This window comes from Mus pahari, chromosome 4, assembly GCF_900095145.1.
Source record: "Mus pahari chromosome 4, PAHARI_EIJ_v1.1, whole genome shotgun sequence".
Lineage (NCBI taxonomy): Eukaryota > Metazoa > Chordata > Mammalia > Rodentia > Muridae > Mus > Mus pahari.
This window is the reverse complement of record NC_034593.1, coordinates 90,837,117-90,864,855: the sequence shown is the minus strand read 5'-3', so window position 1 is coordinate 90,864,855 and position 27,739 is coordinate 90,837,117. Positions and strand designations below refer to the sequence as shown.

General features: G+C 47.5%; 1 protein-coding gene across 1 annotated transcript in view; it reads left to right on the top strand.

Annotated features, from left to right (window-relative positions):
- The window catches only part of Ptgfrn (prostaglandin F2 receptor inhibitor), a 74,167-nt gene extending 51,750 nt beyond the window's left edge, over positions 1–22,417 (top strand). Inside the window, exons 5-9 of the mRNA XM_021195966.2 lie at positions 1,465–1,890; positions 5,928–6,347; positions 12,542–12,649; positions 16,906–17,211; positions 19,114–22,417. Of these exons, the coding sequence (XP_021051625.1) occupies positions 1,465–1,890; positions 5,928–6,347; positions 12,542–12,649; positions 16,906–17,211; positions 19,114–19,280 (1,427 nt within the window). The 3' untranslated portion in view covers positions 19,281–22,417. The remainder of the gene's footprint in view (positions 1–1,464; positions 1,891–5,927; positions 6,348–12,541; positions 12,650–16,905; positions 17,212–19,113) is intronic.
- The last annotated feature ends 5,322 nt before the right edge of the window (positions 22,418–27,739 follow it).

Below are 27,739 nucleotides of genomic sequence, written 5' to 3'. Positions count from 1 at the left end.
AAGGCAGGGCACAAGGGAATGGAAATCTACCCAGCACATGCGCAGCTGCCTTGTTTGTTTGTTAGAGCACAGGACATCAGCGCTATCTTGTAATGGCGAATGTGAGGGCGGCTCCCCACAACTGGAGACTTTTCTAGTGACCTTACCATCAATACAGAACAGATGTCGAGTACCCACTGGGTTCCAGAATTTTGGGGTTAAGACTCTTAAGCAAAGTTTCAGAGAGGATGACTGGTGTAGGAAAGACATATGAGAGCTCAGAGAAAGAGCAGCATCCCCAGCGATGGGAGGCTTGCGGAGCGTCTCAAGCACTGCTGTACCACAATGGCATCAGCCTATGGTGGTGGGTGAAGAGCCTCAGGAATAGGGGTGACAGGGGAGGGGAGAGGAAGGAAGGCTGCCAAGGGGTTCTAGTGTAGGTTCCTTAAGGAGGCAAGTGTAGAAGCTGCCTGCAGCCAGTGAAGATACAAACGTGGAAATAGAGGAGGTGGATGGTGGTATTGAGCAGACTTACCAGGGCCAGGTTCACTATGTGATGGTTTCATGGTTGGCAGAGATACAGGGTGAGTTATTTGTGGCTTTGGAAAGAACATCCTTTTGCGGAGTCTTAAGCGAGGGGGTGTTGGCTGACTGGATACAGATTCAGTGGAAAATAGCAAATGAGAATAAAAATATCTGAGAATGAGGCGTAGGGGCCTTGCATTTGGGGCATAGCCAGGGCTGGCAAGAATCCGAGTCCTGGTGGGACTGGTGGGCCTCAGATTGTACATTGTTCTTTAGGTTAGAACTTTGCGTTACTGAACCAGTGGGAGCTTTGGAGGTCTGAAGCTTTCTTGGTATTCCAGAGACAATCCTGATAGAAGGGGAACACTTAAGTTACTGAGATCTTTCTCAAAGACTTCAACCTCCTAGATCACCTGTTAGCGTCCCCTTGTCCTGTGCAAAAGTAAGGGTTTTGACCCAGGATGTGTGGCTTCTGGCCTTGGCAGTTTCCTTCCTTCTTTCCTTCCTTCCTTCCTTCCTTCCTTCCTTCCTTCCTTCCTTCCTTCCTTCCTTGTTTTCATCTCCTTTTTTAATGTGTGTGGATATTTTACTTGCACGTATGTCTGTGCACACATGTGTACAGTGTCCTCAGAGGCTATAAGAGGGTATTGGATCCCCTGGAACTGGACCGAGAGATGGTTGTGATTGCCATGTGGGTTTTGGGAATTGAACCTAGGTCCTCTGTAAGCAGGTAGTGCTCTTAAGTTATGAGACACCTTGGCAGTTTTCTTAAGGCAGATACTTGAAGAAGTGGTTTACAAGCTTTGAGAAATACTCTCACAGGGCCCTTCCTGCCCAACACCAAGACTTGATTTTTATTTCAGAAGCTGGCAGGATGGACGGTTTGTTGGGATGAGAGTAGTCCTTGACTTGTTCCTTGGACAATTCTTATGTTGTTGTGTTTTCTCTTCCCCCCTTCAGAACCAGAATACCAGGTCTACCTGAACGCTTCTAAGGTCCCCGGGTTTTCAGATGACCCCACGGAACTGCAGTGCCGGGTGATAGACACGAAGCGTCTGGAGGCCGGTGTCCGACTTACCGTGTCGTGGTACTATAGAATGAACCGTCGCAATGACGATGTGGTGCCCAGTGAGCTTCTCGCAGTCATGGATGGGGACTGGACTCTGAGATACGGAGAGAAGAGCAAGCAGCGGGCCCAGGACGGAGAGTTGATTTTCTCTAAGGAGCACACAGACACATTCAATTTCCGGATCCAAAGGACTACGGAGGAAGACAGGGGCAATTATTACTGTGTTGTGTCTGTCTGGACCAGGCAGAGGAACAACAGCTGGGTGAAGAGCAAAGATGTCTTCTCCAAGCCTGTCAACATATTCTGGGCCTCAGAAGGTGGGAACGGCATGCTGTCACTGTTCAGTTTGGTTTAGTTCCTTAAGTCATCTGGCCATGTTTGTGTGGGTAGCTCTCTGTGTTGGTGTAGGTACCCCCACTCTCCGTTCACACTAGAAATCTGTGCTCATACACTAGGGGGCTGGAACCACAGGGCCTTTTTTACCCTCCTTTGGGCTCACTTGGCCAGGAGGAAAGGGCATCTGCCACTCACTGTCCTTAGCAAAGCCTTGCGTTTCCTGAACCCCAGTGTTCCTTTTTCTTTCTTTTGGATGCCAGCCTCAACTCTGAGGACATTTGTCCCAGAACCTCCTCTCTGAGGACACTTGTCCCAGAGCCCACCTCAGTGGCTGTGGTTTTTTTCCCACATTCCTTGAATAGCTGGGAATAGAGGAGTCAGGCACCCCCTGGTTCCTCTGCAGTTTCTACCATTCCCCACCTGTCCCGAAAGACCCCCTCCGTGCCCAGGGCCACACCTCTTCCTCCTGTCACTCATCCTGATTGACTCCTTGCTCTTCTCATCTGCTGGAGCTGCTCGCCTTGGTTTCATAGCCACTCTTGTTAACTGCTCCTGTCTGGCTAGCTGTGTTGAAATCTTCCTGGGAGCTTTCAAAAAAGAAAGGATCCCAGTAGAAATTATGTTTAGATTGGTCTGAGGCGTGTGTGGTCTAGACACTGGAATTGAATCCTCTAGAGGGGCCACCGTGGAGGACCCTGGTGTAGACAATGTTTTCATTCTCAGCCCCCTGCCTTTGTCTCTCAGTATCATGTCCTCTGTCCCTTTTGGTCTTTCACTCCCAATTCTTTTCATCTGACCCGTTCACTTCTGAAACCCAGCCCTCCATAGCCCAGTGTCACTGTCTGGTTCTCTAAGCCCACAATCTCCCCAGATCATTCCCTTTAGTGCTTCAGCCCTATTGGCTCTGTCTTCTGCCATTGTCCTTCTCTCTGGGCCTTTTCTTCTCTCTTACCAGAAAGTTCAACATGGACCTGGAGCCCTTCCTGAAACACGTCCAGGGCTGGGGGTAAGGAGAGTTGCTTGATCATCTATGGATATCCAGCCTAAGTTCCCAGCCAATCATGTCCCTTCTTTGCGCTCTTAACTCTCTTTCCCTGGCTTGGTCTACCTTATATTCTGCTTAAAACACAACCCGATTCAAAGCCAACTTTGCTGTCGCTTTGGCTGCATATGCAGAGCTAGATGCAGTTGAAGGAAATGGCTTTCCGACGGTGAAGGTCTCACTTCAGTTCTCCAATCCCTTCTGTCACGTGGTCTCTCGACGCTGAGAGTCATTCTGGTTTCCTTTGTGTGTTTACTTCCCCACTCTCCTAAGTGATAATTGCACGCCACCTGCTCTCTCTGAAAACCTCCTCCCCCAGCCTCTGTCGGCTCCTGGCCCTGCTTCTCCATTCCCTATAAAAAGATGATAGTCAAAGGAGAACTTGTATCTGCCATGCTCAGCGTTGAGCCTGTTACTCGCCCTTATGTCTTAGCAAAGGTTAGCCCCTCTCACAGCTCAGACACACCCCCCCCCCATATCTTCAATATTCTCTCTCCTCTGGTCCTTTCCCATCAGCCAGCTAACATTGCTGTTAGAGAAACCACTTTTGGTCTATTTCTGTTTCTTACAACCTTGCCCACTACTCTGCCCTTTTATAGCAGTGGATTTGATTTATCTATATTTAATATCGCTTGTTTCTCCTCCATTTCTCTGTGGTACCTGCTCTCCAACTCCTTGGTCACATATTGGTATCGCCAGAGATCAACGCACTACAGAACCCTGTTTGTTGGTTTCCTTCCTCGGCTGGGACAGCTTCCCCTTGCAGGAGTGCTCTGGCTTTTCCCACAGCTTGTGGGAAGCCTTTCCTGACCCTGTTTCCCACCTCACTGGCTGCTGCACCTCAGCCTCCCTCCATACTGCTTTCTACTCAGTTCCCACTCAGGACACATCAGGACACAGTCCCTGAATTCCTGCTTAACTTGCTCAGCAGTATCTTCACAGGACACACACCAGTGGCTGACTCCCAACTGTGCCTGTGTGTGCCTGCATGCCCCAGAACTCCCCCTTCACGGATATGGTGCCTTCCTGCCTAGCAAGCAGCTCTTAAGTTGCTGTCCAAAATGGAGCCTCTGGTCTCTGCCACCCATCTTCTTCCACCTTTAGTTGCTGACCTAAACCTTTACCTCTAACTCCTCATTTTTGTTTTGTTTTGTTTTGTTTAACCTGCTAGGGATTAAAGAAGGACCTTACAAGTGTTATGCAAGTCAGCCACACCCTGACCCCCAACTTCCCTTTTTGGTTGTTGTTTGATTTATTGGGGGCCTGTCTTGTTTTTAGAGGCAAGGTCTCCTGTAGCTCAGTCATCCTCAGAGTCACTGTGTTGTCAAAGATGACTCTGAGCTCCGATCCTCCTGCTGCTACCTCCCAAGTGCTGGGACTGTAGACACCACCATGCCCAATTCTAACTTCTTGAGACCGGTTTAGAGTCCAGTGGCCTCTCATACTTCACGCTTATGAGCCAGTGTTAATCTCTCATCTATATTAACATCACCAGCCTCCTGTCTGGTCTCCTTGCATCCACCCTTAACCACGCCCTTAACATCTAATCAGATGGTGAAATTCTTCCCCCCTTCCCCATACCTTTATAGATTCCCTATCTCAGAGCAAAACCCAGAGTTCTCTCAGTGGTCTTGAGTGTCCTGTAGACTGATCACCCTCCCCCACATCTCTCCCTGATGCCTACTCTACTGAGCTCCTCTACCCTTCCCATAGTTCCCCTCACCACCTGACAAGCTCTGTAGCTCATCATTTGCTGTCTCCTCTGCCTAGACAGCTTTCCCACCTCCCTTGGGTGCTTAGTCAAATGTTAGCATCCCAGTGGGACCATCCTGGGCCACTCTATGACGCTGTGCCCTTTCTCTTATCTGGTCCCACACTTTCTCTTTTCTGTCTGTTTTTTCTTCTGTGGTTGTTCTTATATTTTTACCACCTAAGCACACTATGTGTTTTATCTACTTGTCTTCCTCTACTAGTATATAAAAATGAAGGTCCTGGACCTCGATTGTTCTATTCCCAGTGTCTATGATATGAAGGCTGTTAGTAATTATGCTTAAGTCATGAGTGGATGACCAAACTCACAGGAGGATTGTGAATGAATGTGTCTGGCTCAGTAGAACCTCAGAAATCAGCATCTCTCTAAAGATGGTGTATCGCACATGTTGTGCTGCTGGGTTTGACAGGACAAATTGCTCCCCAAATCCCAGCATAAAAGTCATAACTGAATAGATTCGGGGGTTAATTATTGTATTAGAAGTTTTTTTTTAAAGGTATGGGCATAATTCATTTTGTCTTTTAGTAGCTATTTGAGTGCCTTCCGCATGCCTGACTTTGTGCCACTGTGATCGATGAAACCTAATATGTACATGCTTAGGGGTTAGTGTTTGACAGGGATCCTAAAAGAACCTGCAAGCCCACTGGTAGTGTCCTTACAGACACCAACGCAACATTCTGAAAACCACATCTCTGTGGGTAAACGTGTAAACCAGGTGGAGGTGGCCATGTCTGCAAGTGTAATTGTATTTATTATATTAAATATCATATCTATTATAATTGATACAGGGTTAGGCGGAAAAGAGCTAAGTTTCCACACAGGCTAGCCCAAGAAGGCCTACTACCCCAGCAATAAGTAGAGAAGGCTGTGGTGTGGCTAGCCTAGCCTATCTTCCCTGGCTCTCTGGACTTGAGAGGCACCATCTTAGCTCTCTGAGTTCCCTCGATGACACACATCTGAGGGTTTGAAATTCCTCCAGTTCACACTTTAACCGCCCATCACCCCTCAGATTCCTTCTGACCGCCACTGCTTCCCCTGGGGACGTTTCCAGCCTGTTCACCGATGTGTTATTTTTCTTTTAGAGTTGCCACATTTCCTTAGTGTGGCAGATTGCAAGTAAATCCCTATTTCCTGGATGCTTTGATTTTTAGATGCATATCCGTTTTAACTGTTGAAAATGGCCCACTTCTGGTTCTTTCTTCCAGATTCTGTGCTCGTGGTGAAGGCACGGCAGCCAAAGCCTTTCTTTGCTGCAGGGAATACATTTGAGATGACTTGCAAAGTGTCTTCCAAGAATATCAAGTCGCCACGATACTCTGTTCTTATCACGGCTGAGAAGCCTGTCGGGGACCTCTCCAGTCCCAACGAGACCAAGTACATTATCTCCCTGGACCAGGATTCCGTGGTGAAGCTGGAGAACTGGACCGACGCGTCCCGGGTGGACGGCGTCGTGTTAGAGAAGGTTCAGGAGGATGAGTTCCGATACCGAATGTACCAGACTCAGGTCTCTGATGCGGGCCTGTACCGCTGCATGGTGACAGCGTGGTCTCCTATTGGGGGCAGCTTGTGGCGAGAGGCAGCGACCAGTCTCTCCAATCCTATTGAGATCGACTTCCAAACCTCAGGTGAGCAGAGAGCTCTGTGAAGTCATAGATTGGACTGGGAGATAAGCCTTAACATTTTAATCAGGGGACCTTAAAATGTGTTCATTTGTGTGTGTGTGTGTGTGTGTTTATTTGAGTGGTGTATGTATGTGGTATGTGTGTGGCTTATGGGCACATGTGTGCTTTTGCCAGAAGGTAATGTCAGGTGTCTTACTCTGTCACTCTGCTTTATTCCCTTGAGAAAGTTTCCCACTGAACCTGGAGCTAAGCTGATGGCCAGAAAGTCCAGGGGTCCTTCTGTCTGTCTCCCCACACAGATCTGGGTCATAGGCATATGTGGCCCCACTCAGCTTTTTATGTGGGTGCTAGGGATTTGAACCCAGGTATTCACTATTAGGCAGCAATCACTCTTACATATCATGCTGTCTCCCAAGCTCCTGTCCTTACTGTTTCAAAGAGTTTGTGAAGTAGATTTCATATACCATGTAGTCTATCACTTAAGGTCCATAATTCCGTGGCTTTTCATACATTCACAGGATTGTGCCACCATCAATGTCAATTTTAGAACAGTTCTGTAGCACCAAAGTGAAATGACCCCCTAGCCACCAGTGTCCAGCCTCCAGCCTCCTACCCCAGCACCCACACTGCCTTCTGTATTTGGTCTTTCCCGCCCTGTATACGTCACATATATATGTCACTCGTATGTCACCTTGGTGTCTGACTGACTTAACATCACCCATGCTGCGCCATGCTTTCCGTTCATTTTTATGGCTGAGTCTTATCCTATGACATGCTTAGGTCACACGTTATCATTTCATCAGCTGACGGACGACAGGGCATGTCTACTTCCCCACTGTTGTGATTCTGTCATGAGCACTCATACAAATGTTTTTGTTTGGTTGGGTTTGGGGGTTTTTTGTAAATGGATTTTAAAAAGGAAAAAAAAAAAAAAAGGACTGGAACTCATAGTTCAGACTTGAAGGAACTTCGTGGAGAGAGACAAGCATGGCTTGGACGGTTTGGAGCTGCAGCCAGGGGCCAGGTCTGATTTCCTGGCTTTCTGCTCCAGGACACAGGTGTAACTGTAGCTCTGGTCCCACTCAGGAGCATCTCCACATGGGATGGCTCTCAGCCTTGCTCCGCTCCTCAGTGCTGGATTGCATAAGCTTCCTATAATTGAGCATCACCAGAGTTGCTGCAGTGCTGTGGTATTGATGAGCCTGTCAGTTTGGTTTCTTAAGAATCATTATTCATAATATTTATCTTTGGTGTTTACTATGTTCACTAAGAAATTAATTTATCTTTAGCACCTGGAATATTACCATGTTATAAGGCAGAAAGGCCCACATTATAAACAGCATAGCTATAAGGTTTATGTTCTCAAGTGAAATATTTTGCTTTTAGGGATACCTCAGTAGGCTCTGACACACCTGGACACACCTGTCTTTCTGTATGCTACCAAGCTCTGACACATCAGGGCACACCTGTTAGTGTGTGTCACTAGGCTCTAACACACCTGTTTATGTATGTATGTCACTGGGCTCTCACATATCTGTCTGTGTGTATGTCACTATGTTTTGATACCTGGACACACCTGCCAGTGTGTGTCACTAGGATCTGGCACACCTGTCTGTGTGTGTCACTAGGATCTGGCACACCTGCCAGTGTGTGTCACTAGGATCTGNGTGTCACTAGGATCTGGCACACCTGTCTGTGTGTGTCACTAGGATCTGGCACACCTGCCAGTGTGTGTCACTAGGATCTGGCACACTTGTCTGTGGGTATCACTAGGATCTGGACACACCTGCCAGTGTGTGTCAATAAGATCTGGCACACCTGTCTGTAGGTGTCACTAGGATCTGGCACACCTGACTGTGGGAGTCACTAGGATCTGGCACACCTGTCTTTGTGTGTCACTAGGATCTGGCACACCTGCCAGTGTGTGTCACTAGGATCTGGCACACCTGTCTGTGGGTATCACTGGGATCTGACACCCCTGTCTGTCGGTGTCACTGGGATCTGACACCCATCTGTGTGTCACTAGGCTCTGACACCCATCTGTTTGTATCACTAGGCTCTGACACACCCATCTGTGTGTGTCACTAGGCTCTGGCATACATGTCTGTGTGTTTCAGTGGGAAGATGCTTTCAGAGCTTCAAATCTCCAATCTCATTCAGACAATCCATGTGAAGAATTTTCATCTGTGAATATTAGACCAATAGTCCTAACTAATCTGCCCTGCATGCCAGTTAGGGATTTAAATGTATGCATTTATACTTATCTATAAAGATCCTGTCATTGATTGAATTAATGTAACAAAAACAAGGTGCATTAATTAGATTATTCACATTCTGGGGCAGAGCGATGGCTCAGTGGTTAAAAGCACATGCTGCTTTTGCAGGGAACCCAAGAGTGGGTCTCTGCATCCAAAGCCCACTGTAACCCCAGTCCCTGGGGAAGCCCACTGTAACTCCAGTCCCTGGGGAAGCAGTTTTCTGGGCAGTTACCGTCTTGTGCACACAGCCATGCACATAATTATAAATAAAGGAATCCTTAAATCAGTCACATCTGTTTATAGGTAAATCAGAAACCACTGCCTCTGTCTCTGGAGTGCTGGGATTGTGCTACCACACTTGGCCCTTGTTGGGTGTTTCTATCATGGAAAGATGTGGGGACTTCTTGACTTACCAGATGATTTCTGTACCCTTTCATCTGTGTTTATTGAGATGATCACAGGATTTTGTCCTTGTTCTCGTATATCTGTCTTGCTATCTCTATGGTCAGCTCCACCTTATTTTACATCATATTCAATCATTCTTTCAGTCTTGTGGAAGAGGGGAGATATAAAATCCTTTGTATTTCTGGGTTAGGGGTAGATATTGGGTCTAGTTCTTAATTCTTTGAATCCCACCATGGCAGCTCTTTACTTCTGGATTGAATGGTTTACCTAAAGCCTGTACCCTCTGTGGAATTGTCATAATCTTGTCCCTCCTTAATTAGAAGCTGCCCCCTGATTGACCAGCCCAGCACTAGAGCCCCAGATTGTCCCCCAGGAAAGAACTGGTTTGAACCCCAAGAGCCTTCACCTCCTGTACATCAGTAGTCCTCCTTAAGATCCAGGACAAAGAAGTCCTCCCCAGGCCCACCATGCTATCATCTAATCTCGAGCCTTGGCCTCTTGTTAGTGAGGTCTGAGTTTCCCAGGGGATCCCCTAGATCATGGCTTTCACTGACCCAGGTATCAGGGCTAGTATGAGATTTAAACCCGATGATGTAAGATTCAGCCTTTAAAAAGAATAGCCTTTTTTCTTTTTAATATAGTAATGTGTGAATAGACCAAAAGGGCTCAGAGGTTAAGAGCACTGGGCACTCTTCCAGAGGACCTGGCATCGATTCCTAGTACCCACACTACAGCTCATGCTGTTTACAACTCCAATCTCATGGGGTCTGACGCCCTTCCTGGCCTCCATGGGAACGAGACACGTGTGGTGCTCAGACATGCATGCAGGCAAAGTGGGCATACACTTAAGATAAAAATAATAATTAATAAAAAATGGAAATAGAGCCAAGCAGTAGAAAGTAGAGCAATCACACCCCACCCCCTCCTTGCCTTATGAAAGACTAATTTAATATGCTCATCTTCCTAGAACTTTCCCTTCAGTGTTATCTACATGACTTTGAAATCTTAGCTATACATGTGCTTTTATGACCCACTTCCTCCCCCCATAGTGTGAGAGAGTGGTTTCTCCTGTTACAATAAATGCCAGGTAGACACCAGCCCAGTGATGGCATAGAGCAGCATCACTTAGCCGTGACCCTTGGCTGGAGATGCAGACGGGATGCAGAGTTTGCTTACAGGAAAATGCTGCTCTTCAAAGCCTTTTCCTAGGGTGGAGATGGAGTATGGAATATGATTGTGTCAATGTTTGTACTTAAAAGTCAAGTGGTCCCCATGCTCTCTGTGGACTAAGAACCCAGGGATCCCTAGTGACTCTTGACTGCTCTCTGAATAGTCCAAGTCCTAGTCTGTGGTCTGCAAAGTTAACCGGACGAATTCCTTCACAAAACAGAATTGCCACAGAAATAGACCATAATGAAAATATTTCTAACTATCCCATTATTCTGGGATAATGACCATATTAACATGGAGCTATTGATTTCATTAGAAGGAAATCCACTACTGTGAATTGTTTGCTACAATGAAGGCCTTCTTCTCCAGCCCTGCCTGCATAGTGAGACGGAGCACAGACCCTCTCAGAAGCCCTGCCTTGGTTCCCACGGCAGGCCACCAGTAGGGAACTGGGAGTTATGACCTGTGGCCCAGAAGGCATTTAGGGTTTATAAAGAAAAGTGACATTTGTTCAAATTATGTAAGTCTTTCTTCATTGTTTTAAATAAGAACAATATGTAAATCAGTGCAGCATGTCAGTGTTTGGTCACTTGGGTTCTCTTAGAAAGGACCTGAGTGCTTTCAAACTTTCAAAGAAAGTCCTGAGCAGATGTGTTTATTACCAGGTCTCTAATCTAAGGGAAAAATCTTACTCCCCTGTTGAATATGGCCACTGCCACCCTGAGGCGACAGAAATAGCCTTGGCTGCCATTTCCACAGAACTGGTTCAGAGCAGTAAGGCTGGCCCTGACTCTCCACACACTCCTGAGCAGAGCAGGTCCAGAGTATGAGATACTAAGGGAGCTAGGGCCAGAGCTGAGGCATCTGAAGGAGGTGGTGTGCTTGTCTTCTGCCTTGTTCGTCCCCTGTTCCTGGGACTGCCATCCTGCCGTGTTCTCAGCCCCTGGAGTTAAGTCCACAGGTTTCCCTAACGCCCCTACCTCCATAACCAGCCTTTCTTTTACCATTCAAGTTATTCATATCCATAGTGCTAGGAAAGCCATTTAATGACTTATCATTAGTCATCAGATTGAAGTGAGAACAGAGCCAAAGTCACTTCAGCCCATGGCCTTATGACGGTGTGACCTTTCACACACTCTCCGGATGGAGTAGGTAGCTTTTTATGGATGCTTTTAAACACACTTTGGGGTACTTTTCCTTTCTGGTAATCTGAACAAGAAAGCAGTGATGTCCCCATTCCTCAAGTAAGCTTTCACTCAGCTTCTGTGAGCTAGATAAGTAGAGCTGGCCATGAATCTGGTGGCATTCTCTTTATAGAGCTGGCCGCCTATCTACGCTTTCCTGAAAATCCAAGTAGAATCTCATAGCACTGATGTCCTAGAACTCTCTTTCCCATTTTCCCGTTCCTAGATTTTAGAAGTTGAGATGATAAGGTTAAGCATTAAGCTGTTGGGATCAGTTTGTCTTGAGCTATGTAATGCCCTTACCTACGAGGGAATCAGAGGTGGGATTAAAGTGATCATTAGGTTGCTGATATCCTCAGGAGGATGCGAGGCAAAGCCTGTCTCAGTGGAGGATGTTGTTCTGTTTTGTTTGATGCTAGTTTAAACTAGATGTGCACATATATACACACACACAAACACACACATGCATATACATGCACATGATGTGTATGATATCTATATGTATATACGTATCTCAAGGCTTTAGTTTCACAGCAAAGTTGACTCAGAAGTATAGAGCACTCCCATATGCGCCCTGCCTTCCCCAACCTGGGTGGTCTTTTAAAGGATGCTCCAAGTTGCTTCAGTTTCCCCTGAAATCCTGGCATTATCTCAGCGACCCACCAACTTTATCTAAACATTTCCAGTATTGGTGGGTCTTTCTTCTAACTGGGTTTCAGTCCTTTAGCCCTGAGGTTTCAGGGTTCTGTCCCCATCAGTATTGCAGAATATACAGAGGCCACTTGCCCAACTGTGACCAAAAGCACATGTGGCTCAGCTCCTGACCCTCTGGTGTCTACACCACCCTGGCTAGTTTGAACTGCACTGAACGAGACAGCAGCCCGAGCTTACCAGCTGGGAGGTGAAGTAAGCGTATCCTTCAAGCAAAGCTGTGGTTGTCGAGCAGAGAAAGTTCCATTCAGAGTTAGTCAGGAGTGAATTCAGGTAGATGCCCCTGATGCGACTGACTCTGCATAGAGAAAGGAGATCTTAGAAGGCCTATTTTACGGTTTTGTTTTTTTTTTTTTCTAGACCAATTCCCAAAAAAGAGAACCACATTTGGATGCTCTCGGAGCTTTAGGAATGAATTTTGAACTTATGTGAAAGAAGATTATGCAGCTTACATGTTACTGTCTTCCAGGTCCCATATTTAACGCCTCTGTGCATTCAGACACGCCATCTGTCACCCGGGGAGACCTCATCAAATTGTTCTGTATCGTCACTGTGGAAGGAGCTGTGCTGGACCCAGGTACCTCCCTCCATCCTTCCTTCCCCCCCCCCCATCCCCATTGCCTTCTGTAAATGTTTCTCCTGCCACGCAGAGTTTGAACTGTCTGTTGATCTTCACTTGTCTTAGTCAAGGTTTCTCTTGCTGCAGTGAAGTACCATGACCCAAAAGCAATTTGGCTTCACATCTACATTGTAGCTCATCATTGAAGGAAGTCAGGACAGGAACTCAAAACAGGGCAGGAACCTGGATGCAGAGCTGAGGCAGAGGCCGTGGAGGGTCCCTGCTTACTGGCTCGTTCCCTATGGCTTGCTCAGCCTGCTTTCTTGTAGAACCCATCCTGGGTTCTATAAACAGGAATGGCAACAGCCGCAATGGGCTCTCCCACCAGTCACTAATTTAAGGATATGCTTTACAGCCTAATCTTCCGGAGGCATGTTCTCGATTGAGGTTCCCTCCTTTCAGATAACTAGCTTGTGTCAAGTTGACAAAAGACTAGGCAGCACACCACTTTCCCTGACTCATTGCTAGCTTGGCTCTGTGAGGCTGTGTGTCTGTTGGGGGATTTGAAACACTTTTCGGGTCAGTCAGTAGATCTCTTCCTGGCTTGTTGTGGCCTGGTTAGAAACCCACTCACAGATTCCTCTTCCTACTGTGTCATTCATCCCTTCAGACACAGAGCAACTAAAGATGTTGGGGGTAGAACATGCTCAAGATCTACCCCTGAGAACTTGCACTGGAGGCAGAATACAGAGCAGAGGAGAAGTGATGTCATTTATAACTTTCAGGATATCTTTGTAAAGCCTTTCCCATTCTACTGAAGAGGGAACCTTATGCACGCTAGGCCTGCCCCAAGCCATGTCCCCAGGTCTGTGAATCTTCTCTTTACAGAAAAGATTAACCTTGCCAACAGATGCCTCAGAATCTTGGGCCCATCCCTCATGCATTCTCTGCTTGGTGCCTTAAGCAGCCAGATGACATCCTTCTCTCTTATTGGCTCCTCTGGTCTTAAAGGCCTTAGGGTGTTGTCCCTGTTGCTGAGCAGGACTGTACCCACCTTTGCCTTTCGCCAAAGATTCTTTGAAGAGCCTAGCTTGCTGAGGCCTGTCCTTCTCCCTTCCACCACCCACTGTGACCCTGACACTGCCCAACCCCACCCCATTCCTAGCAAAGTCATGCACAAAGCTAGCCAAATGCTGTGAGTTCTCATGTGTTTCTGTGTGTAGACCTCTGGAAGCATGGCCCCAGAAACAGGCAGCAGGTTTTGTTCTGTACGAAGGGACAGTGCTAATAACCAGAGATGGGGGACCCTGAAGGCCTCACCAGTGTCTGGGAGTAAACTGTGGGGTAGCCATTATGATCGGAGTGGCTCCCTGGTTCCCTTAGAGCTTCTGTACAGCATGTGAGGCATGAGACTTCACATAAAGCGGGAGAAGTCGGGCTCCGCAGAGAGTAGCCGCTACCGTACCAAAGCTGCGAGGCACAGAGGCACAAAGGTGCCTTTGAACGCGGAAATGAAGGTAAAGGTAGGAAGGACTGCCAGGGAAAGGCAAGCCAAAACTCCTTCAAAGTTTGCATAGTGCAGTGCTGTTTGAAAGCTCATTTGTGATATACAGACATAAACCCTCCAAATGTTCTTTCTCAGCAAATTAATAGGTCACCAGTTGTGCCTTTCATGTAAACCTCTTTTCTCCGATGTAATTGCAAAAGCTATAGGTAGCTGGTATCTTGCAAATCACAATTTTCCAGAACTTTGCACTCTTGCTCTGTGTGGGTGGAAGATTCTGAATAATTAAACACAAATCGTAATTTCTTTCTTTTTTTTTTTTTCTTCTCTTCTCTCTTTTCATTCATTCCATGGCTCTAAGAGGGAATTCTCAGTGGGAAAGTTGCATAAGTGGGCTGAGAGCCAAGGCACTGTTGTGTCACAGCAGGGTGGGAGCGGCCAAGCGTGGGTGGCATCATGGTCCGAAGCAGAGTAGAGGCAGTGTGAGTCATCAGGGGGAAGGGGAGTCTCCAGAGTGTGCTGTGGGGTGCAAGGGAATGGAGCCCAGTCACTATGCTTGTGGTACTTGGAGCCGAGGGCAGCTAAGAAGCTGGGCTTTCCCATCCTTGCTGCTCAGCCATTGCCCAGAGGCAGAGTGGCTGAGCGTTACGGGTGTTCTGTAGCCTCTGTGAGGTATTTCTCCCAGGTAAGGTGACTTCCGTGTTCTGGATATGGTCCAGTCAGAGGACATCAGCATCTAGTACCTAGCCATTGTGGTGGCTCAGCACAGCAGATGCCCACAGGAGGGGCCCACATCCTTGACAACAAGCCCTCCATGCCCTTCCTTCCAGCAGCATCTACCTGTGCAGCCACGTGTGGAGAGGAGGGCGAGCACCTTTATCACTACCACTTTTATTATCACTCGTTCCCGCTGGGTCCTTCTCGGGAAACATGTCGCTGCTGAGCTTGTAGCCACATGAACCTTTGAACGGAAGTCCTAAAGGACCAGGCACCCTCCCCAGTGGTAATGGCCAGTGGTTTGCGCCCAGACGCTGGTGAGACCTGCAGGGTCTCTGGTTATTAGCCCTGCCCCTTCACACAGAACAAAACCTACCTGCCTGTCCTCCAGGCCGGGCTTCCAGGGGCCACACACACAAACACATGGGCTGGGCGTGGTTCTTGGCAGTATTTGCCCACACTGTTGTTTTTAAGTGTATTTGTGTTTGTCTATGTGTGTCTGTACACTGTGTTGGTCTGTCTGTCTGTGGAGGCCAGAAGAGGATGTCAGATCCCTTGGAATTGGAGTTACAAGCAGTTGTGAGCTACCTGACAAATGAGTGCTGAAAACTGACCCCAGGTTCTCTACAAGAGCAGTGAATGCTCTTAACCACTGAGCTGTCTCTCCAGAGCCCTGTTAATTTGCATTGTGCAGTAAACTAACATGGCTTGTTCAGGTCATGTGGCCAGTAGGTACTGGGATTCTGGCCCAGGCTAGCCACCTTAGCATCCTTTGAGGCACAGTGGAGAATGACTTAATGGGAACACCTCTATGCCTTGTCATTGGTAGCCACTCTAGACTCCCACATGACAGCAGGGTTTCCCTGGGTAGCAGAGCCCATTCTGCCCTGGCGCTGAGGGGGATTTAGGCAGTCCGCAACACTTTCTGCATTCCCACTGAGCTGGTCCCAGAGACTTACCTGCTGAGAACTGTTTATGCTGAGGTGCCACCTGGGGTGGGTGGAGGAGAGAGGGGACCTGCCACAGTAGTGGAGTTACATTTGGACCTGTTGGAAATGCCCACTTTGAGTTGAGCTCCCTTCTGTGGGAGCTGGATAACATCTGTTTGCCTCAGAATGTGTTTTCGAAGTTATTAACGTACTTCCCCTGAATGAATGGCTATTGGTTTTTTTGTTTGTCCAGCAAAAACTAACATAAAAAGTCCCGGGCCAGGGTTGTAGCTCCAATAGAACACGTGCCCAGCACGGCGCTGGCTTTAGCCCTCAGTGGTTTTTTAGAAAAAGGAATTTTGCCAAGCAGGTTTAAGATGCAACTGTGTTTCTGGTCCACAGTCCCCACATGCCTTCTGGATGGATCCTGAAGCTCAACAGCTGGCTTGGGCTGGTCCAGTCAGGCGGGGATGGAGGGTCTGGGTTTAGCATGTGGCCTCAGTTTCCACATTGTGCAAATTAATCCGGTACCATCCTCTTTCTTTTCTGTCCGTTGTAATTTATTTGAGGCTGTTAGAACCTCGGTTTCACAGAGCACTTCATGATCCACTCGCTTTACTCTCTGGGACTATTAACTGTGTTCAATTTTCTCAGCTTGATTCTTTTTTTTCCCCTCTTGTTTTGAACTTAAATACTTCTGCAAGGGGGAAGAAAAAAATAAAACGGCACAAACCACAGTGAACAATAAAATCCGAACTGTCTACAACTTCAAATCTGGTACAATTTATTTTATGTGCGGTCTCCGCTTCTTCTGCATGAAGTGCCCGGGGACCCTGCACACCATGCCCATCCTTCACACACAGGGCTGTCTGTGGCCTCAGATCTTCTTTTTGTAGTTCCTTAGAGTGGAAGTGGTCAGGCTGGACGCACTACTATCTGTGGCTGTGTGACCTTGGCACAGGGGAGCCTGTGACGGCATCACAGGCGGCCTGGAGGTTCATATAGAACAGACCTGGCCAGGAGTAAGGGTTGCACACACAGGAGTGTGTAAGGGTTGCACACACAGGAGTGTGTACATCGTTTCAGCTCACACTCTCACCTCAGCTTTGCTCCGTAATCCACAGACGACATGGCCTTCGATGTAGCCTGGTTTGCAGTACACTCTTTTGGCTTGGACAAGGCTCCCATCCTCCTCTCCTCCTTGGACCGGAAGGGAGTTGTGACGACAGGCCAGAGGGACTGGAAGAGTACTGTCAGCCTGGAACGAGTGAGCGTGCTGGAATTCTTGCTGCAAGTGCATGGCTCTGAGGACCAGGACTTTGGCAACTACTACTGTTCTGTGACTCCCTGGGTGAGGTCACCAACAGGTTCCTGGCAGAGGGAAGCCGAGATCCACTCCAGGCCCATCTTTATAACTGTGAAGATGGACGGTGAGCTCCCTCCCGCTCTGGGTATCTAAGTATCTTCCCGGGTTATGCTGCAGCACATACATTCCAGGCTTCTGTAGTTTGGTCCACCTTGTTTTCCCTCTAGGGCCTGGCTCGGGCCAAAGTGGTTTTGCAAGTTGCTGCCTTTGCAGTCCTACCCTGGTGACACCACTGGGGAAGGACTTTTAGGAGCCTTGGCTCCTCTGTGATTCAGTGGAAACCCACTTTCCCATATCCTAAGGTGGGCATGGCTTCTGCGATGTGGTGGCAGAGAGGTCTCCAGGTGAGGCTGTGGATTAAAGACTGACAGTTCTTGCTCACCTGCTGTTTCTGAGATGTGGTCTCTTAAGTCCCAAGCTTGCCTCAAATCCACTGTCTAGCCCAAGGCTGGCCTTGAGCTCCTGATTCTCACCTCTACCTCCCATCAGCTGTTGTTTTACTTCTTGGAAAAGGAAGGCTTCCTGGAGCTTCTAGCCCTACAATAGAAGAGTGTCTTTACTGACCCATACATACCAAACCCACCCCACCCAGACCAGCCTAACTAGTCAGACCTCTGCCCCCCCCCACCACCACCCCAAGCCTCCCTGAGCTGGACATTGTCCCTGTATTCTCAAGAACTGAGCCTGCCCCGTGAAAGCTCCCCAGTGCTCGGCTACTCAGAACAACTGCATGGAGAGAATGAACCCCGGATGCTTAAGGGTGAGAAGCATTGACCAAGAGTGTTTCCCTAGTGGCCAATCAGTCTGAGGAGAAGGACCTTTGAACTCCAGCTCCTCTTCACTTCGTATTTCTGTTGGGTGACTTTTTCTGAGGAGTCTACTTATAGTCGCCCCAGATGAGGAAGACAGTGACTGACCAGAGAAACAGTCCCACCCAAGTCCAACTTGGTGAGCCAGTGAGTTTATTAGCATGACAGGCGTATGGGTAGAATACACGCATGGAGAAGACTCCCCAGCCCCCCTCGCCCCCTCCGCCATACTCACCAGTAATTACTAACCACTCAGATATCCCAGTGGAGGGAAGAGGCCTCGGGAGCCACTTCTCTACCCTCCCCCAAAGGAGCAAACATTAGTACATCTGCTCTTGGAAAGGGTCTCCTGCATGGAAGTACAGCCAGTCTGGTCAGAGACGGCGACCGCCGTGCCCTGCTTGGAGGACAGAGTGCCACGTGCTTTATGGTCCACCTCCTGAAAAAAAACGTGACAGTAGTCTCCCATCCCGCTGTTAGGAACCTTAGATCTTTCCAAACATTACGGACCTGGCAGAGGCAGGCACCTACCCAGAGCACTGGGGGAGGGAAGGTGGCCCTCCCAGGGTGGGATCTAAAGTTCTGTCATCTCTGCCCCATTTGCATCTTAAACTCTGCTTGAAGTGACTCCATATGAAAACCCAGATTCACCAAACAAGTAGGGGAGTGACTATTCACTTTGCTCGATAATTTACTATAGTGTTTCTTAAAATAGCGCCTTTAGTATACTTCAGTTATTTGATGCATAGAAATTGATTTATTCAATCTTTTTTTTTTCCTAAAGGATGCATCTGCCGTTCAATGTGCGGTGCCCTTATACTGACTTTTAAAAATCAATCTCCTGCCAAAACCCTAAAAAGAAGTTGACATTCAAAGGCATCAAGTAAAATCTCTTTATTGCATGCTACCCCCCTACCCCCCCCACGTGCCCAGCTCCACAGAACTGAGTGGGGAACATTTGTTCATTTCTTCAACAGAGCTGAGCTGCTCTTGTCTGAATCACTTGCCAGGTGCAGGGTTTACGGTTTATGAGCTGGGATCTCTGCAGAGATCCGCTGCAGGAGTTGGGGGTGGGGAAGGGGGGGACTAGGGAGTGAGCCAGTACTCTCTACCCTCCAGCCCTACACTAATGCTTCCACTTTCTGTCTTCTGCCCAGTGCTGAACGCCTTCAAGTACCCGCTGCTGATCGGCGTGGGCCTGTCCACGGTCATCGGGCTCCTGTCCTGCCTCATCGGGTACTGCAGTTCCCATTGGTGCTGTAAGAAGGAGGTGCGGGAGACGCGTCGGGAGCGCCGCAGGCTCATGTCCATGGAGATGGATTAAGCAGTGGGAGATGGAGGGACAGAGGAACATTGTAGGAGCGGTGGGGTGAGAAGAGGACTCTGATATTTTACAACCGAGTGTGTTACACTAAAACCAGTCCTCTCTAATCTCAGGTGGGACTCGGCGCTCTCTCTTTTCTGCATGTCAAGTTCTGAGCGAGGACATGTTTACCAGCACACAGCTCTTCTTCCCACGGCACTTTCTGATATGTAACAATCGAGTGTGTGTTTCCCCCAGCTGCAGCTTTTTAATGGTTAATCCCCACTCCCCACCCTCACTCCCCACCCCTGTCTAATTAGTTTTCTCCTAGCGGCTTATCGATCCTCTGATTGGTGTGTGTTGATCACTTTTGATTTAGGGATCACGGTGAGGAAGGGCGAAGGCATTCAGAGTTGGTCATTGTGGGTAAGAGGGTACCTGCCCACCTGAAAGCCAGCATCCACAAGCAGCTAGCATCTGGAGAGCTGCTACCTGCTGCCCTCCACCCTGGCTCAGAGCTGATATAGACCTGTGCCAAGGCAAGCTGAGGCTTTGATTGCCCTGCCCATCCCCCATTGTCAGGGGTTTAAACTCTATCGGAACCTAAACTCTATAACTTCTTGACCCATAAGCCTTTTGTTTCCCCTCCTTCTCTACCCTCTTCCGTTTTTCGGGTTTGTTTCTGTGAGAGTGAGGATACGGCAGCCCTGGAGTCTAGAATTTGGCTTTCCACCAAGCACCTTATCTTGCCACCTTAGCCTTAAGAATGAGTATGAAGAAAAATCCAGCACCACCTCTGTCCAGGGCAGAAGGTTTGTGAGGAGGAGGAGGACACTGGGGGGGTTGGGGGGAGAGGAAAGGAACAGATGCTCGCCCACTTGCTTGCTCTGGTAGTTCTTAGGCAACTGTGCTCCAGGAACCCCAGGGTGAGTGGGAGCAGAGGGCAGCTGTGCCGCCAAGTCCGAGCCAGGTGCCCTGTCCCTTCGTGAGAGGCACTGCCCCTGGTGCCACGGGACCGCCATGGGAGCCACAAATGTGCCACATTGAGCTCCTTCACAGGAAGGCAGTCTCTGCCTGCAAGACTGACTGACTTCAAGGAATCAGAAATTGCCTAGAGCAAGTGTGTGTTCTCCATGACCTTTTCAGTCCTTGAAGTCTTTTTAAGGTCCCCGCAGGGGGTAGTGAAGAAGGGAGTACTTAGTGGACGCTTGCTTTCCTATTAGACACAAGAAGGGAACCCAGCAATTCAGTGTTATGTGAGTGGCCTGTAAAATAGGGTTGAGAGCAGCTGGCTCTGCCTGGCTGGGCCCAGCAGGAACTGGACAGTGGGCAGGCACATCTTCCAAGTGACCAGTGCCTGCTCCATCAGGGCCTCAGCCACACAGTCTCTCACCTCATCATAGCCTTCCATGAGCCTCCCCAGGATACTGAGGCTCACCACCCAACTGGTATCCTCGCCCTGCCCTCTGCCTCTGAAGGATTTAACATTGTTGTCTTCCAAAGGGGAGGAGAGATTCCTTTCTCTTAAGCAATAAAGTAATACGAAAAGATGGCCATTCACGTGCAGCTCTAGTCAACACGGGCCAGGATTCGCCGAGCCCCCACACCCCTGCCTTCTCTCCATGTGGTCCACGGTGGCTTTTGTATTTTCCACCCAGTTTCCTCTGCTTGTTTCGAGCCCACCTTGGGGGCTGCTCGTGTGATGAGATTTTGAGAAGGTAGCTCTAGCCCAGGTGGGGTCCAGGTTTAGAGTCAGTAGCAGATGCACCCCACACAAGCCAGAGAGGCCAGAGAAAGAGGGGAGGCTTTGGCAGACATGGTTGGTCTACACGTTGCTTTCTTATTGCTAGCTCAGATGTGAGGCACAGGTGACTGTACAAACAGGAATCAGGGAGAGAACCAGGTATTAGAAGCAGCCTTCGAGCCTGTGCCATTACTGAAGAAGATTCAGGGTCTTGGCAGTACGGCCCTCCTTAGGAGGATGAGAGAGACTTAGCCTTGGATGAGACGAGCCCTAGATGTACATAAAGCCACAGTGGTCCACACCAGTACTGGATGATGAGATATGAGTGATTGGGCCTACCTTTCCCTTTTGTCTGATGTGGAGATTTGAATCTGCGTTGCGGAGGCCATGCCTAAACCCCCATGTTGCTTAGGGCTGGGAGAGGGGCCAGAAACCTCAGGACCTAGTTCCTTTTGGGAATCTTACCGTGCTGGGGTGTGTGTCTTGTTAAGTGTGGTCAAACACTCTCCATGTACCAAATAGTGTTCCCCATGAAGCACTCTTCCTGAGACCCCCACCCTGCAACACTGCTCTGAGGGAGGGAAAGGCTGAGCGAGGCCTTGGCACATGAAATTGCACTTCTTAAAGAGAAAACTTTATAGAAGGTTGAGTATTTTTCCTAATCACAAAAATCTCCCGCTGAAAGAACCTAAGCTACATTCAGATCAAAGCCTCGAAAATTACTTTAAATTGTTTACTTTACGATGTTTACACACACGGCTCACTTTTTTAGAAAAATAAGAAAACTGCAAACTCTGGCTTTTTAACAACTTTTCAGATTTTTCATGCATGGGATACGCTGGCCCCTGACTCACCAGCTGGATTAATCCTCATTTAGAAATGTCCCGAGATGTGGATATGTGCGTCTTCCCCCTCCCAGCCTAATGGCTCCCTCCTGCCCAGACCTCTGTCCGTCTCTCTGGTGGCTTTTGCCTCCTGCTTTGCAGACTGCCTGCAGCCATGATTTTGTTAAGGCATCCATGAGCCAAAGACTGCGCTTCGGAGCAGGAACTGTAAGCAATACTACACAACTTGCTACTTTCGGGGGGATTTTTTTTTTTTTTTTTTTTAACTTCACTCATGACAACAGAGGAAGAAAGGAATTGAGGTATAGGTAAGTTCTCTTCCACTGTGTGACCAGATTCTCGGTGACACACAATTGTGCAGATCACTAGGAGAACGAGGTTGGGTTTCTTTTCTAGTGTGTAGCACAAGGATCTGCAGAATTTTCCATAGACAAGGAGAAGGTCTTGTGTATTTTTGTCCCTATCCAAGGTTATACAAACTAATTGTGTTGTTTTATACTGTGGCCACAAGTATTATGCAATGCACCATTTGTTTTGTCTTTATTTTATTAAAGGAAGTTTAATTTAAATCAGACTTGTGTGAGGAAGTTGATTTCAGCTTCTGTGGGTCTCCTCTCACCAGTAGGAGGGAATGTGGCTGATTCCAGTTGCAATGTCAGTACCTATGGTCTCTTCAAATCCTGTAAAAAAACATTCTCAGGCTTTAGAGAGTGATCCAGTCAGTAAAGTCCTTGCCTTACAAGTCCAGGAACCTAAACACAATCGTCTGAACCATGGGGTGTCTGTGAGGGGAGGGGAGGGAAGCTGGAGAAACAACTCGGTGGGTAAAAGCTCTGCTTGCTCTTGCAGAGGACCCTAGTTCAAGTCCTAGTATCTCCATGGTGGCTTGTAACCATCTGTAACTCCAGTTCTCTGGGAGCTGATGCCTTCTTCAGACCTGTTTGGACATTAGGTATGCATGTGGTACACATACAGACATGCAGGCAAAACATTCAGTATATGTGCTGGCTGGTTTTGTGTGTCAACTTGACACAGGCTGGGATTATCACAGAGAAAGGAGCTTCAGTTGGGGAAATGCCTCCATGAGATCCAGCTGTGGGCATTTTCTCAATTAGTGATCAAGGGGGAAGGGCCCCTTGTGGGTGGTGCCATCCCTGGGCTGGTAATCTTGGGTTCTATAAGAGAGCAGGCTGAGCAAGCCAGGGGAAGCAAGCCAGTAAGTAACATCCCTCCATGGCCTCTGCATCAGCTCTTGTTTCCTAACCTGCTTGAGTTCCAGTCCTGACTTCCTTTGGTTATGAACAGCAGTGTAGAAGTGTAAGCTGAATAAACCCTTTTCCTCCTCAACTTGCTTCTTGGACATGATGTTTGTGCAGGAATAGAAACCCTAAGACAGTATAAATGTGTGTATACATACATGTATGCATATACATGTATGTGTGTATACATACATATATGTATATACATGTATGTGTATTCATATATATACACATATGTGTAAGTATATACATATATGTATATATATATATGAATACGCATATATATATATATATATATATACACATACACATACACATACACATAGGCTGGGTGGGGCGTAGTGGCTCACACTTATAATTTCAGTACTAAGGAAGTAGTGGGGACAAACAGGTTGTTCCCATCCAGTCCATTGAGTGACACTGTCTCAAAAAAAAAAAAAAAAAAAGGTGGACAACAGTAGAGGTTGTTCTTGCCTACACACACACACACTCACAGACAACATTGTAGATTTTGACCTATGATGAAACAGCTGCATTTTGTAAAGTCCATTGGGGTTCTCTAGAGGAACAAAACTTACAGAATGAAACATACATACATACATACATACATACATACATATGGAATTTATTAGAGTGGCTTACAGGTTGTGGTTCAGCTAGCCCAACAATGGCTGTCTACAAACAGTAGATCTAAGAATCTGGTAGTTATTCGGTGCACAAGGCTGGGTGTTTCAGCTGCTCTCCAGTATGTGATGGAATCCCAAAGAAGAAGGCTCAATGCCAGGGAAGGAATGAAATTAGCAGCAACACCAGACTTCTTTCCTCCTTGTCCTTTGTATAGGCTGCCACCAGAGTTGTATCCCACCTCAGGAGATCCAGGTTAAAAGTGGGTGTTCCCGTTTCCAATGATTTAATAATGACAGCCATCCCTCACAGTGGAACCCAGCTGCTTGGTTTTCCTTAGTTCCAGGTGCAGTCAGGTCGACAAGCAAAAGCGGCCAGCATATCCGTGATGAGGTTCCCAGCAAGTGGAAAGGTAGGGGCTGGCATCCTGTTGCTTAGGGTCCTCTGGTCCCCTGTTGAATTCCCATGACCTTTAGAGGTCTTCTTTCAGGAAAGAGAAGTTAGAAACCATCCCTTTCTGCAGATGAGGGAAAACACCCAAGTGCGGTGACCAGATTGGGACCGGAACACGTGTTTTTTCTGACTCATGCTGCAGTTCAGAGTCCAACTCTGGAAGCCACCAGCCCCTGCGACATACAAACCACTCTGCAGACCTGGGTGGGAGCAAGTGCCAACAACTCCTCCCACATTGTTCTAGCTCAGCAGGCTCCTGCAGCCCACCCCCAAGGCTGACTGGCACGCCTTGCTTTCTGCCTGTATTTCTGTGTCCCATTTAACAACCGCCTCATGTGAGTTATCCTGATGGAGTGTGTATCCCAGCCACTCACATCCTATGGTTTGATGCTCAGCTGTCAAAATGGCCTGCCATTCCCTTCTTCGGTCCAAATACTGATGCAGGCAGTGCCTAGCTTGGGAGACCCTCTACTGTTACTGAAATGGTTCCTTTCTCAATGTCAAAAGCCAAACAAATGTCCTCACACACCTACTGTGTGCTCGGGGACTGCTGAGGCTGGCCACCTGCCACAGGCCTGCTCCTGGGCTTTTCCCCACCCTGGTTAGCTGCAGAAGTCTTGCTAATTGACTGACTTGTACTTCTCCAGGTTCCAGGGCTCAACCATTGATTGGGTCTTAGAGGCTGCCTGATAAGTGTTCTCATAGTCTGATAGAGCCATGAGGATTGGGGCTTTCGCTGCCGTGGCCCCAGATGCAGTCTTACTTTTGAACACTTCCAGTGTGGGGATATTCCCTGCACTGGAACAGTATGCTCTCAATGAGACTTTGAGTCACCCCAAGGAGCTCCAGCCAGGTTCCTGAATGGCAGACACTCTGTTTCCTGTAACTACAGGCCAGTGTTCATCTGACTCTGGAGTAAAAGCTGTGTAATGATCTAGGTGTGGCAGGGCCACCACAGAGCAGTGGCTGGCCCTGGGAAGATGATTGCACTCACAGATGGCATCCAGATGACACACACTTGCATCGACTTAGAGGCCGTGTGGACGACACCCACATCAGTGAGGAGAAAGTGTGCAAAATGTCTGGCTCTAACTTTGGTGTAGGGCAGGAGGAGGGTGGTCCTGAGTGCACAATACTGTCACCTGAGCTGGTGACATGCTCTCAACACTGTGTTCTTTGCTTCTCTGGTCAACTCAGAGAAATTAGCAAGACTTCAAATGTTAAAATATCATCTGAAAGGAACACAGCATGGTGAGCATGCTCACTGCATGGAGTGTGGGGCCAAGGGAGGCCCTGCTCCACCTGCTCACCTGAGTCCCCCTGTCCTGTGCATTCTCCAACCTACTGAACCAGCAGCATGGGTTACTATAGCTTCCTAGAGTCCTTTGATGGTTGGTGAAGCAATGGAATGTGGAAGTCTGAGTGTTTTCAAAGCATGTTGATAAAACGATATCCATATGCAAGAGAATAAAGTTGGACCTCACATCATATACAAACATTGTATCAAACAAGTAAAAACCCAAAAAATGTAAGATGAAAGCTGTTTTTAAAAGAAAGGAAGGTGAAAATGGGGGGGGGGGAGAGGATGTTCAGAACTTAAGATTTGATAATTATTTCTTGGGTATGACACCAAAAACATAAGTAGCAAGATCAAAAATAGGCAAATGGAGTCATATCAAACATTAAAATGTTCCTGTGTCAAAGTGAAAGTGAAAGGGGGAAAATATTTACAAATCATATACATGATACAGGCTAATATCTAGACCGTAAGAAACTTGATTATTAAAAAAAGGGAAAGGACTTGCATAGAAAAATATAACGGATACACATACAAATATGAATATGCCCAGTATCACTGCCCATAAGAGATGTGGGAGTCAGAACCACTAGGAGATGTCATCTGACGTGTGTTAGGATGTCCACTCTCGAGAAGGCCGTGCCCAGTGTTGTCCATGTGCAAGAATGCAGGGAAGAGGCTAATGGAGTGGATCAGGGGTTAAGGGCACTTGCTGTTCTCGAAGAGGACCCACAGTTTCCAGCACCCACATTGAATGGCTCACAACTGCCTGAATCTACAGCTCAAGGGATCCAACTCCCTTTTCTGACCTCCAAGAACACACGTGTGTGGCACGTGTGCACACACACACAAGTGAAAATTTTAAAAATGCAAGAAAAATTAGAATAAGCCGTGTTGCTGTAGATATAATGTAGTGCCATTATGAAAAATAGTATGGAGGTTCTTCAAGAGGTTAAAAATAGACCTGCCAGATGAGTTAGCAATCCCACTTCTGGGAATATGTCCTAAAGAAAATCTGTTCTTCAAGCAGTGCCTCCAAGAAACACATATGCTCATTATATTCACAATAGCCAATAGCAAGTTAAATTTCCATCAGCAGATGGATGTGTAAACAAAATGTATGTACACACAGTGGAATATTGTTCAACCTTTAAAAAGAAAATTCTAGACTGGGGACATGGCTTAGTCGGGAGAAGTGCATACCATGCAAGCACGAGGTCCTGATCCCTAACACCCTTGTATTGTAATCCCAGTACTGGGGCTGCAGCAACCGACCCTATGTAAGTGAGAGACTTGGCCTCACAAAAACAAGGCAGAGAGTAATCAAGGAAGGCCCTAATGTCTGCCTCTTGCTTCCATTTTCATGTTTATTCAAAGACAGGTAACCTGAGGACTCCTCCCACACACATACACCAAAATACAAAGATAGGAAGATGATAGATAGATAGATAGATAGATAGATAGATAGATAGATAGATAGATAGATAGATAGACAGATAGGTGATAGATGATAGACATAGATGATAAATGATAGATCAATTAGGTGATTGATGATAGACATGATAGATGATTAGTAGATAGGTGATAGATTGATGATAGATGATTAATAGATGATAGATCTTCTTGAGCAGATAGATAGATAGATAGATAGATAGATAGATAGATAGATAGATAGATAGATAGATAGATAGATAACCCTTGAGCATGCTGCAACATGATTGAAACTTAGTGATGTTATACCAAGTGGTATAAGCTACACAGGAACCATTCTACTGAATTCCTCACGCAGAGCCTCTAAAGCAGTCAGAACACAGGGCCCCAAAAGGTAGAAAGGTGATGGCTAAGAACCAGGAGAGAGAAACCAAAGAATTCCAAAGTCACAGGGTAAAAAGGTTCGAGCTCTGCTGATCTGACTACTGCTAAACCAAAACCGAAGTTGTGTATCTTACACTGTAGAGGCTGCATAAGCACGGTGCATGCCACTAGAATTTAGTGACAGGCAGAATGACTGTGGAAGAGTTAGGAGGATGTAGAAGCATGGAAGGGCTCAGTGTTCCCATGGCACCACGGATGTTATCAGTGTCTTCCATTTTAAAGAGAAGGCAGTAGATTCTAGACAAGTTGGATTAGGTGACATGCCCTTGTAATCATGGAACTTGGGAGGCTGAGGCCGAAGTGTTGCTATGAGTTAGTTCAAGGTCAAGCCTGTGCTATATAGTGAGTTTGAGGCTGGCCTGTGTCGCCCCCCCACCCTACTG